The sequence below is a fragment of the Phyllostomus hastatus genome, unplaced genomic scaffold (genome assembly GCF_019186645.2).
Source record: "Phyllostomus hastatus isolate PE091 unplaced genomic scaffold, TTU_PhHast_1.1 phas_contig_210, whole genome shotgun sequence".
Lineage (NCBI taxonomy): Eukaryota > Metazoa > Chordata > Mammalia > Chiroptera > Phyllostomidae > Phyllostomus > Phyllostomus hastatus.
The window spans coordinates 37,897,025-37,909,758 of record NW_025333737.1 but is presented as its reverse complement, the minus strand read 5'-3'; the positions used below and the strand labels follow the sequence as shown (position 1 = coordinate 37,909,758).

Here is a 12,734-nt window from a genome sequence, read left to right as displayed (position 1 = left end):
TTTTTAAAAAAGATTTTACTTATTTATTTTTAGAGAAAGGGCAAAGGAGGGAGAAAGAGGGAGAGAAACAGTGATCAGTTGCCTCTCATGCCCCTCACTGGGGACCTGGCCTGCAACCCAGACCTGTGCCCTGACTGGGAATCGAACCAGCGACCCTGTGGTTCACAGGCCGGTGCTCAGTCCACTGAGCCACAGCAGCAAAGGCTGAACCCCTGGGTTCTTAGTGGGTTGGTGTCTGTTTTGTGAAATTCTCCCAAAGGCAAACCCAACTACTAACCACCAGCCTCTGACAGGCCCGCGGCAGTCAGCGCACAGCGGAAGTCAGCGCCGGGGTCAGGGGACACGTGAGGACCGCGGCCTGCTCCGTCAGTCCCGCGGTCGCTGACACGCACCAAGCGCCTCCTCACACAGGGCGACGCTGTCCTCCACTGCTGACACCCATTTCAGCTGCAGGGCCCGGGGGGCACACGACCGCAGGCCCCGCAAGGCCGCTTCTCCCCGGGCTTCTGCGGGTCCTCGCAGACGCCGCCCCGCGCGCGGCAGGCCCGCCTGCAGCCCCCTCACCGCCCCCCGCAGGAACCCGGCCTGTCTCGGTCTTGGCAGCGCCCTCTCCTGGCTGCAGCTCGCCCCTCACTCAGCACTGTCAGCCCGGCGGGCGGGCAACCCAGACGTCTCAGCAGGGGCACAGGTGAGCCCCGGGGCCGGGAGGGGCACGCCCCCCTCCCGCCCCGCCCCGGCCGGGGCTCCAGCCTCGCGGGCCCACAGGAGACAAAGCGGGGGGCGGTGGAGCCAGGGCCCATGGCCGGCGCCCTCCCGCCCCAGCCCCGTGGGGCATGTGCTGCTTCGCTGGCGCTCAGGAGTGACCTGGAACAGGTGAGGGGACGGCGGGGCCCGGCAGTGCAGGTTGGACGCAGGGACCAAGGCAGGGGCAGCGCGTGCGCGGCCCAGAGACACGGGCTGCTGGGCGCTCAGAGAGGACGGCCCCGCTCCGCCGGCCCCGCAGTGCCGCGCCCTGGCGCGCCCCGGAGAGCGGGAGACCAGCCGGGCGCCGTGCTCATGGTGGCCACAGGCGGGCAGCCCAGGCGTCCATCCACGGACACGGGGCCGTCCACCCATGGAGCGCCACTCCACTGTGAAATGGGCTGAATGACTGAAACACGCCACACGCATGCACACGGACGAGCCGTGAACCCACCACGCTCAGCGAAAGAAGTCAGACGCCCGAGGCCACACGCTGAGATTCCATTCATGATCTCCTGACCCTCAGCCGGGACCGTGTTTACTGACCCGACAGAGAGAGGAGGGGTCGGGCGGGGGAGAGGCTCCCAGTGACAGGCATCAGTGGGGGCCTCCCGGACGTGCCCTGACTGGGGGTCGAACCTGCAGCCTTCCGGTGCTTGGACGACGCTGCAGCCCCGCGAGCCGCCCTGCCAGGACGCGTTTGTAACTGCAGGCCCCACGCCTGCCATCTCGTTCCTGAAAGCCCCCGGCACGTGTCACACCGCCAGGCGCGTCCTGGGCGTCGGGCCCTGTCGGAGCCCCCGCCGCCCTGGCACGCGAGCGTGCGGTGACACCCAGACTCCCTGGAAGAGGGAGCCCGGGACGACAGGCGCACGGCGCCTCCCCGGCCGCCACCCCCTCGACGGCGCCTTCTCGCTCGGCTGGGCGTCACGCGACACCTCCCCCCGGGGACATCTGCCGTGTGGGCCAGAGCAGACGGAGGGCCCGCGCACCCTTCACACACCCCCCCGCCGTCCTGACTTAGCACAGCGCCCCCGAGCACCCCCCCAGCGCTGCACGACCCCCGCTCTGCGCCCCGGGCTTCCAGGTGAGCTCGGGACCCAGCCCCACCAGGGGGCCCTGCCACCGCAGGGTCTGGGCCGCGGCTGCAGTCTCGCATGTGCGCACGGCTCGCCCGCGGGGAGGGGCGTGAAGGAGAGGCGGGGTCCTTGAGGGGCGTGCTGAGCACGGCGTGAGCCGTGCTTCTTTCCAAAAACACGGCGCCGCCAGCCGGCCCGAGTGCCAGGAGGGCTGGGAGCGAGGTCGCCCGGGCGGGAGGGGGCTGGGGACGGGGAGGGGGCAGGGCCCGGCCACCGGCTGCCAGGACTTCCCGCGGCAGCCACTTCGCCTCGTGTCCTTCCGCCCCCACCCCACTGGCACACACACACATGGAGGGTTCACTGGTCGCCCCCGAGGCCCATCTCCAGGGGGTGGCAAGGCCGAAACGCACCACGTCCACGTCCAGTCCCTTGGGTGGCCACCAGGCCCTGCCCCGCCCCACCTCCCGTCAGGCACTCTCACTGTCGGTGGGCGCCGCCCCTGCACAGGGGTGAACGGCCGCCCTCGACACCGCCCCTTGACGAGGGGAGCGGGCCACGGGCGGCCAGCCGGAGGAGACCCAGCCTTCCTGAGCAGGACGAACCGCCTGAGGACCCGCTCGGAGCAGCCGGGCTCCGGCCACGGGGACGGTCGTCGGCAGGTCTGGCCTCCCGGCCGCTCTGAGTGGCGGCAGCAGCGGGGCGACACCGCTTCTGGGGGCTCACGGGCCGCGGGGGTAACGCTCAGCACGGAGACCTGCTGCAGCAGCCTCGGAGCCTGGACACCGGGCCCCGGAGCCGGCCGAGGCAGGAGCCCGCTGCTGCTGCCGCTGAGCAGGAACCAGCTTCCCTGGGGGAGCCGTCAGGGGAGCGCTGGAGGGGGGCGGGAGGAGGAGGGGGAACGTGGTCAGAGCCAAAGCAAAAGACAAGTGAGATGCCCGTCACGGGGACAAGCGCTCACGCTCTGGGAAGACAGCCCTTCGGTGGAGCTGCCGACGCGCCCGCCGGGAAACCCCGGGAGGACCGGCGCCGTCTGGCCGTGCAGAGCGAGTGACACTCGGCTGCGCACCAGGCTCCGCACCAGACCGAGCGCCGTGAGCTGGCCCTCCGGCAGCGGCTCTGCCACGGCCACAGCTGGCTCCCGGCTGCCGCCTGTCACAAAAACACAGACACAGTGGGCGAGGCCCAGAGAAGAGGAAACGGGGGTGGAGGGGGAGGGGGTGACAGGAGAGGGAGCCAGTTGGCCCGGGCCTGCTGGTACCCCCCCCAAGAGGCCCCCTCACCGCCAAACCGCACGTCAAGCGGGGACTAAGGCCACGTGCCCACCCCAGCGGGCTCCCCGGGGGGACAGCCCACTCCGTCTCCAGTCCCTCCCAGGTGGAAACAGCCACACAGAGCTGGTCTCTTCCTCGAACACCCCGACCACAGGCAGGGCCCACCCACCCAGGGCCCCCTTCGCTGAGGCAGGTTGGGAGAGCCGCTGCATTGACACGCGCTGCCCTGCCGCCGCTCCTGCCCCGGAGAGGCTGGCGCCACCGCCCGAGGGCCACACGCAGTCGGGGCCTCGGGAGGCGCTTCTCTGGGAGACGGTGATCGGGCGATCGGGACGGCAGAGACTCGCTCCAGGGGCAACAGGACGGGCAGCTCCGGGTGCGCCTGGCTGCGTCTGCACTGAACCAGGGGGAGAGGGCCGCCCCAGGGACGGTCGGGCGTGGTGTGGCCAGGCAGGCGCCCCCTCCCCTGAAGCAGCGCCGGTTCGCCCACCCTGGACGCCGCCTGTGCTTGCTGTCCTGGGCGGGGAGGCCTGGATGCAACACCTCCTCCACCCCCCACCCGGCAGGGCTGTCTGGCCTGGCTGAGACCCCAGAGTGTCCCTGCGAAACCTTCAAAGGAGCCGTCGGCTGCTCAGAACCGCAGGCAGCTCAGCAGCTTTAAAGGGGTGCACCACCCAAACACGCCCCGGCCTCGGCCCAGCCCCAGGCGCAGGCAGGGCTCCTGCGTTGTGACAGGGGCTGCCTGGAGGTGCCCAGCGTGACGGGGGGGCGACACAACGAGGCCTGTCGGACAGCCCCACCAAGCAGCAGCCTTCCAGGGAATAAAAGCCCCTCGTTACAGACCCGACACGAGGAAGTGCAGAGTGCAATGAAATAATGTAAAAGGTGAAAAGATGAAAAATAAAATGAACAGCAGTGCAGAGTGCAGGCAGACACCTGCCCCCCCGAGACGCCTCCGGGCGCCCAGCACACCACACAGCGCGGCCCCGGGGCCTGGCCCGGCGGGCACCGACCGACCGTCTCCGGCTGCTCTCCCGGCGCAGCACGCGGGCAACGCCCGGGGGACCCAGCGCCGGGGCGCGTGGGCAAGTGAGTCACCCTCGGAAGCCCGAGCAGGCGGGCGGCCCCCGGGGCTCTGAGCCGCGCTTCCCGGCACTGACGTCAGCCCGAGCAGGAGCAGAGGCCCCGAGGCCTCGGGCAGGGCCGCCCACCCGCCCACCGCCACCCCCCGGCGTCCCGAGGTGACTCTGCCCCGCCGCCCACGCCCGCAGCCGAGTGGGAAGGCCCCTGCGGAAACACTCCATCACCGCAGTTTTCCGCTCAAGCCCTCGGGCCAGCAGAGCAGGGAGGCTCACAGACCCCCGGAGACCTGGGGCGACCCGCCAGGCGCACCCCCCCCCCCACTCCTCCTCTGTGGAGACACCGAGAGATGCCAGAGAGGACAGCGATCGGAGACGCGGCGGGTCTCCGCGAGCGCGGAGGCTTTGATTCCCGCCCTGCGGGCGCGGGCGCTGGACCGGCGGCTCCCGCCGGCTGGGCCGCAGGAACGTCACCAAAGACGCGTGTCTTGTGCAAAACAAACACCGTGATTTGCTGTGACGTGGGGGACACTCTCCTTTTCTGAGTGTTCTGGGAGAAGGCCATGAGGGGTCCGACCTCGGGGCTGGAGGGGGGGGGGGGCCGGGCACCGCCGCCCCCGAGGGACAGTGGGGGGGGGGGGCGCAGGAGGCGGGCTTACCCGGGGCTGCCAGTTCTCGTACTGCTTCTGCAGGTTGGCGCCAATGGTCTCCAGGGCCTTCTGGGGCCCCATGGACAGGGGATCTGCGGAAGCAACGAGAGGAGAGAGGTCTTTACGTGTGCACGTCCTCGCCTGCCACACCGCGGACACGGCTCCCGCCAGAGCCACCCGGCTGCACACCACCAGGCCACGCCCGCACGCCCCGCCGTCCAGAGGCTGGCCCCGGCCCCCGGTCACTGCCGCGCTCCGTCCCGGCGGGCGTGGGAAGGCCCGGGCGGTGCGTCTGCCCAGCAGGCGCCCACAGCTCTCCCCGCCCCGGGCACACGGCCACTCACGCGTGCAGAGGAGGGCAGACAGGGAGGGACGGGGGCATCAGTGCACGCATCTGTGTGGGCGCACACGTGTCCCCCGACCGAGACACACAGAGGACGAGCTGGTCCAGCGCCCGGGTCCAAAGTCACAAGGTCCCTGGGGTGCTGGGATGCACCCCCTCCCGCTGTCTCCACATGGGACTGGGGGCAGGGCACAGGGCTCCACGGACCCCGCCTGCTCTCAGCCCAGCCCGAGGGACCCTCCCAGGGTGCCACCCTCCACCTTAGAGCCCCCAGCACCCCCTGAGCTGCAGGAGGACGAGAGGGAGAATCAGAAAACAGGGTGTAAGCTGTGGGGAGCGGGAGGACCTGGGGGCGGGGGCTGGAGGGGGGCAGAGACACGACAGGGGTGCCGGCCGTGGGCCCCGCCTCCTGGCCCGGGTCCCACCCGCCTGGGAGGCGGCACCGGACGGCAGCCCGGGTCAGCGCGCAGCGCCCCCCACAGACGGACGGGGGACGTGCACGCCGGGCGCACGGCTCAGCGCAGCTCACTCAGGGGCCGCCCCACGAGGGCCCGCGCCCTGACGTGCTGACTGAGTGCCGCCCGCCGGACCGCCAGCGCCTCTCTCTGTGCTGCTCTGCAGGGCTCTGCCGCTAATTAGCGGTGTGAGCCTCAGCAAAGGGGTTTTAATTGAGAAAACACATCAAGGGCCACTTTGAAACCCGGAACGGCCTTTAGTGGCTGGCTCTGCGCCGTGCGGCCGGCACCGCCTGCACGTGCTCTGTGAGCGGCAGCCTCTGCGGTGAGAGGCGCCGCGTCTCCCTGCGCCCAGAACCTGGCGGCACCGCCCCCGCCGGGACCCTCAGCCCCGCGCCTCGTCTACCGTGCAGCCCACGCGGGCGTCGGCGGCATCTGACTTCGGCCGCCCAGGACAGCCTCTGCGCGCGCCCCAGGCCGGGCGGAGGGGGGGTGGCGCCCGTGGGGAAGTGGCCGGTGCGGACCGGGGGGGCCAGGACGCGTCCCACCTCCATGAGCACTCGGAGGCTGGGACACCGAGAGCCTCGCTCTTGGAGAGGCTGGCCGGGGGCCGCGGGGCACGTGCAGCAACACCGTGCAGGAACACGGACGTGCATGTGCCACTCACGCGTGTGGCCCCCTCGCTCTGCCCGCCGGGACGGGCACGGCCACAGCCCGGTTCCACAAGGACCCTCGCAGCCCCTGAAGGGCGCCGGGCTCCGGGGAGACGGTGGGAGGAGGAGGAGCTGGGCCGGCGGGTGACCCGTGCGGGCGACACCGGACGGTCACCCACAGAGTCCGAGCAGGACACCCTGCGTTCACGCCGAGCGAGCGGAGAGGCGGCCCCTGGCCCCGCCTCCAGAACTGCGCAGCCACAGGAAGGCCATGTCCTCCGTGACGGTGCCGCCCAAGGTGCACAACCAACCCGGAGGCCCCACCAGCAGCGGCCTCCACCCAGGTAGCCGGCGACCTTCCGGAGGTCGAGGTCACGAAGGCACAGAAAGGCCGAGGGCCAGTTCCAGGCTGAAGGAGACGCAGCTGGGTCCTGGGGCCGTGGAGGGCGCCCTGGGGACCAGCGGCACGCCCGCGCATGCCCGAGGCCCGCGAGGCAGAGTGTCCGTCTGGGCCGGCCCCCCAGTGCCGGGCCGGGGGCCGGGCTGTGTTGCGGGAGGGAGGCTCCGTTCGTGGGCCGTCGCACACGCACGCAAGGACTCGGGGCCGGGCGGCATTCCCGCAGCTCGCTGTCCCCTGACTTGGGGAGACCCCGCTTCAGACCGCACTGGCAACTTTTGATGTTTGTTTTTCAAAATTAAAATCAAAATAGAGACGGCTCAATCCCACTGAAAATTTGCTGAATCAAATCTCTAGGGTTCTTGTCTTCTTACGCCATCACCGTTACAGTCGCCATGGCAGCAGCCAGCCCCCACCCCTTAATAAAGGCCAAATAGAAGCTTTTCCCCTGTGAGGCAATGCTCCCTTCCGAACTCAAAATCCGCTGAAATCACTGCAGAAAAATTTTTGCAGAAAAAATTTAAAAACACAATGTTAAAAACCATACTTGTCTGACACATCTCTCACACAAGGAAGCAAAGAATTCTTTTCACATTCATGGACGCCGCCCCACAAACACTGACCAGCGAGGCTTCTTCAGTGTCTCTTCATGGTGGGGGCCGGGGGCCAGGGGCTGGGGGAGGACCCCCAGGAAGCCCAGGGGGAGCCAGGCCTCCTCATGCGGCAGATGCAGCCGCACGCAGGCAGGGCCCACGCGCCCCGGAGGGCACCCCTGGGACTCGGAGCCTCGCTGCACGGACCCCAGCCCGGGAGCCGCAGAGGGAGGAAGCAGGAAGCAATGGGCCCCGTTCAGCAGTGACAAGGCGTGAATGGCGCGGGGCCAGCCCGTGCCGGTTAACAGGACGTCAATGTCCACCCCGGCTGGCGTGGCTCCGGGGATTGAGAGCTGGCCTGCGGATCGAAGGGTCGCCGGTTCGATTCCCTGGGGCAGGGCACACGCCTGGGTTGGGGGCCAGGTCCCCCGTTGGGGGAGCAAGAGGCAGCCAATCGCTGTTTCTCTTGCACGTCGTGTTTCCCTCCCTCTCCCCTTGCTCTGAAAATAAACAGATAAAATCTGTACAGAAAAGAAGTCGACCCCCACCAGCACGGTCACCGGGAGACGGCAGAGGGCCGGGGCGGCGGCCAGGCCGCGCGGCAGGGCTGGTGCCCGCGACGCCCCACTGGGTGAAGCGGGCGTGTCAAATGGAAGAAGAGCGCCGTTCGCCCAATTCTGGCCAAAGCAACTTGTGCTTTTTCGCCAAGTAGATAAAGGCGGTTTCTGCTTTTGCTTAGGACGGAGCGAGCTGGGGTGTCCCCAGTCCTGCCAACGAGACAAAGCTGAAAAACCAGCAGGGGCTACAGGGGAAAACCCACACCGAGGTGGCCCCCCCGATAAATCACCCCAACGTTTAGAGAAGAGACAACACCCAGTGCAACACACACTCCTCCATGAAACAGGAAAGGTGGGAACACTTCCCAGCTCCCTTGACACGGCCGACGTTATCTCGGCACCAAAATGGAACACACACGTCGTAATGAAAGGAACCTCAAGACCGAAGCCCCTCACAGGCAGGGAGCGAGTCTCCGCGGCAGAGATGCAGAGAGAGGGCGATCCAGGGGCTTGTTCCGGGGGTTCGGGGCCGGCCCTGCAGCCCAGGTGGGACCGGCACGGCTCGCCGCACCAGCGGACCAGAAGGAAGAGCCGGCGATTGTCTCAACAGACGCCGAGGAAGCGTTTTGTAAGAGTCGACACGGATTCTTGACCAAAGCTCTCAGCAGCTCAGAACAGAAGGTAGCTTCTTACCTAGTAAAAGGCATCTAACCCCGCCGCCCCCGCCCCCAATATCGTCCGTAACGGTGAGGCCCGACGCCTCCGCCCCAGGGGCAGAGGCCGGGGAGGCTGGGCCCACGCCCGCCCCAACCGCACGGCGGCGGAGGCGCTGGGAGGGGCGCACACTGGACCGGGCGGCATCTCCTGGGAGCGGGCGGACCACCGCGCTGGGGGGGCACCTGCACGCAGGGGTCCGCCGCTCGAGTGGGTGAGCGCGGGGAGCGACTCTCGAGTGGCAGGTGTGGGGCAAATTGAACGGAGAAAGTTACAGAATCCGACGACCATGCTTTTCCCGGTTTCCCGTGAGACCTTCTCCACCGTAAGTCACGGGTGACTGCGCCCTCGCGGGGGCGGGAGGGCCTCAGGCTCCCACACGCCCGCGGCAGCGCCCCCGCCAGGCGACCCTGCGCGGCTGCCCTCGGGACTTACCGATCCAGCACTCCAGCCGCGCGCAGGGGGTGGTCTTCACCACATCCGGGGGGTCCACGCCGACGTTCAGGCACAACACCAAGGCCACACTGACGGTCTTCATCTGCAGGCAGGACAGAGGGGACAAGCCTTTCAGCACGGAAGCCCCGCCCCTGCCTCTCCAGCCCCGCCTCCACGGCCTCTCCAGCCCCGCCTCCACCTCTCCAGCCCCGCCCCTGCCTCCCAGCCCCGGCCTCCACCTCTCAGCCCCGCCCCCCACGGCCTCCCAGCCCCGCCTCCACGGCCTCTCCAGCCCCGCCTCCACCTCCCCAGCCCCGCCCCTGCCTCTCCAGCCCCGCCTCCACCTCTCCAGCCCCGCCCCCACGGCCTCTCCAGCCCCGCCCCGCGCGGCCCCCCCAGCCCCGCCCCCGCCCCCGCTGCCACCTGCGCCGCCAGGTGTTTCCCCGAGCGAGCGCCGTCTCGCCCGTCTCCGAGCACGGCGGGCAGATGGCGGCAGAGGCCTTTCTCAGGCTCCCTTCGGATGCGTTTCCGGAGAGAAGCCGGTCCACAGCGTAAACACTGCACGGCGCTCGTCGCGCTCTGCCAGATCCCTCTGCAAAGCCCCCGCGCGCGCGCGCACGCGCCCGTCATGTAAGACCGTCGTTTACTTAACCAGGGGGGAATACACTGATCTGGCTGGCATTCTGCAGGATTACCTGTATCCTCTGCGTTCTGTGGGGTTTCTGCTCGTGTGCACGCTGCCACTGCTGGCCGACACCAGCGGCCTCTCCTGACCAGCCCCATGTGTTCTTTGCGTGTCAGACCCCGCACCGACACCGGGGGCGGCCACGTGCCGCCCCAGCCTGCTGTTGGACCCCCGAGGTGCCTGGAGACGCCTTCCTGCAGTCCCCCTCCCCCCAGCACCGGCCGCTGGGGAACGGCAGCCCGAGACCCTCGAGGCACAGGCTGGGGGTCCGGGCCTCCTCCTGCAGCCGTTCCCGGGCCCAGCAAACGTCTCCTGGCCACGTGCTGGGCACCAGTCCCCGCTTTCGGGGCCACCTTTAGGTGCACGGGCAAATGGGGGAAATGAGAGTGCCTGCGGGCGGGGCGCTCGGCGTCTCAACCGGGGCAGCCTCCCTGCCCTGCCGCCCCCCCTGCCCTGCCGCCCGCTCCTGCGCCCCAGCACCGGCCTCGGGCCCTGCGCCCTACACCCGCCCGCTCTGCCCTTCCTCCTCCACGCCCCTGTGTCTGTCCTCGCCGCCGTCCCCGGTTCCAAGCCAGCACCGCGTCGCACCCGGGCCCCAAGGCTTCCCGGGGCCCCGCCTGGCCTCGCGGTCCAGGCCCCGCCCCGGAGCACTGGAGGATTCCAACACGGACCTGCGGGCGTGTCCCACAGAGGGGAGCGCAGACCGCTCGGCCCCCGTCGGCAGCTGAGACGTGAACCGTGTGCACCCCGTGGGCAAGGACCAGGGGCTCACGTGCTCACTCCCGCTTACCCAGACACCCCTCGCCTGACGCCCTGCACCACGCCTTTTAAGAAAACAAGAAACAGCCCTGGCTGGTGTGGCTCAGGGGATTGAGTGCTGGCCTGAGAACCAAAGGGTCACCGGTTCGATTCCCAGTCAGGGCACAGGCCCGGGTTGCAGGCCAGGTCCCCAGCAGGGGGCGCTTGAGAGGCAACCACACACTGATGTTTCTCTCCCTCTCTTTCTCCCTCCCTTCCCCTCTGTCTAAAAATAAATACAATGTAAAGAAAACAAGAAACAAATGTCAAGAATATATGGGCACGAGAACTACAGAAACGTGTTTGTCCTGCACCTGCCTACCGACCGAGTGCCGCCACCCGGCAGGAGCCGTGGCCGGGGGACGTGGCCAGGGATGGGCTGGAGCCCACCAGACACGCGTGTGCTCGCTCCCCGCTGGGGCTCGCAGGGCCAGCCCGGCTTCCGGCGGCGTGGAGGGTCTTAAACTCTCCGCTGCGCCCCGAAGTGTCTTTTCAGTGTTTGACGCTCATTTCTGTGGAAACCTCATTCCAAAAATTCTAGATGAACGCTTTTTAATAATACAGTTACGGCATTAAGAAAATGTAAGGGCGGTCAACTCAATGTGCCAAAAATCTCATAATGATACATAAAATAACCGTTTTGGACTGGAACACATTTTTCTCTCCAGCGCAATATAATTAAAGAGGATGGAGCTGCGTCCCCAGAGGTCAGCTGCGCATCTGCGAAGAGCACCGCCTGAGAACTGTGGGGCCATGAGTGATCTCCGAGGGCGCGCGACCTCACACGCGCCGGCCCCCCCTTCTGAGCAGTGTCCCCACCCCCCCAGGAAGGCGGGGTGCAGTGGGGCGCGGCGGGCCTGTCCCCCCCAGAGGCAGGGAGCACGCCACCTTCCAGTTCTGGGCCCAGCCCGAAGCCTGGCCGTTGACTCAGACACGGGGTGGAGGGACCGGGGACGGCCAGGCAGCGGGGCGACGCTGTCACAGCCCACGCGGTGTCCCAGGCAACCCTCTGGGGCCAGGGGTGTTTGGAAATGCAGCTTCTCGGGGTTCTGAAAGGACGACACGGCCCGCACCCTGGAGCGGCGCCCGGTGCTGGGAGCACGGCAGGTGCCACGGGGGGAGGACGGCACTGACCCCCGGCCCGCGGGACCGCAGGGACTCTCCCACCACGAGCTGTGGGACCGACCTCCCAGCGTGTGGTGCTGGCGGGCGCCGGGCAGCAGGCGAGGCCTGTGGGCCTGGACGCCTGCCCCGCGGACACCCTCACACTCGAACACAGGTCGCCTCACTGACCGCCAAGACGTTCGCACCTGTCGCCAAAGAACTCAAAACAGTCACACGGGTTCCTTTACTAGTTTCTCCCCACTGAGCTGACCTGATGAATGACAGGTTTTTAAAAGACGCTGAGGAAGTGCCACAGCCACCCTCAGACGTGGAATGCCGGGCTGACCTGGCAGGCACTGCCGGCCCGGGGGCACGGCAGGGTGGAGAAGCCGCCAGCCAGCAGGGCCAGGACCACCCCCACCCCAGCCCACCCCCCACCCGAGAGCCCGGCTCCTGCCCGCCGGCCCAGCACCGCAGTTGAGTGGAAGGGGACCAGGAGGCAGGCGGGCTGGCCGTCGCTGCCACGGCAGCCGCCGTGCCCGCTTTTCGGAGGAACAGCCGCCCAATTCCCAGCCTCGCTCATTAAGAGTCAGAGCATCCAGCGAAGACCTGGAGCTCCGCCGAAGCTGCACAGATGCATAATTCATGGACGAGGCCGGCGCGCGGAGCCGCCGCAGCAGGGAGAGTGGCTGCACTGGGCGGGCGGGGGGCGGCTGTTGCAGAAACGCCGGTGCCCCTCCCGCTCCCCTCCCCCCCCCGGGCCGCTGGAAACACGGAGGCAGTACGCCGGCGAGGGACACGTCACACGGGGTTTTTGCCATCGGCCCCGACAGGAAACCAGAGCCCCCTCCGCGGCGGCAGCAAGGGAGCGCACCGGTGCCCGCCTTCGCGTGGATGCACCTTTGTTCCCGGCGTCGACGGGACTGGACTGGGGGGTGCGGGGCGCAGATCTGGGGCTCTGGGGCTCAGCAGTTGCCAGGAGCCTCGCTCAGGGCCACACGCTCTTCTCTGGGGCCGGAGTCCGCCTGCATGTCCCCGCTGCCCACCACCACCCAGCCCCGTGATGAGGCTCGACGGACGGGAAGGGACACGAAGGCACCCCCGCCACGGCCATCCCCACGGGCATGCCAGGCTCCCTCCCCGCCGCAGGCCCGGGGACAGCCTGGTTGCTGAGAAGCCA

The 12,734-nt window shown here is 68.6% G+C and overlaps 1 protein-coding gene across 1 annotated transcript in view; it reads right to left on the bottom strand.

Annotated features, from left to right (window-relative positions):
* The window catches only part of RPTOR (regulatory associated protein of MTOR complex 1), a 100,087-nt gene that overhangs the window by 63,131 nt on the left and 24,222 nt on the right, over window positions 1-12,734 (bottom strand). Inside the window, exons 2-3 of the mRNA XM_045836190.1 lie at window positions 8,968-9,070; window positions 4,830-4,912 (exon numbers count right to left, since the gene is read on the bottom strand). Coding sequence (XP_045692146.1) covers window positions 4,830-4,912; window positions 8,968-9,070 — 186 coding nt within the window. The remainder of the gene's footprint in view (window positions 1-4,829; window positions 4,913-8,967; window positions 9,071-12,734) is intronic.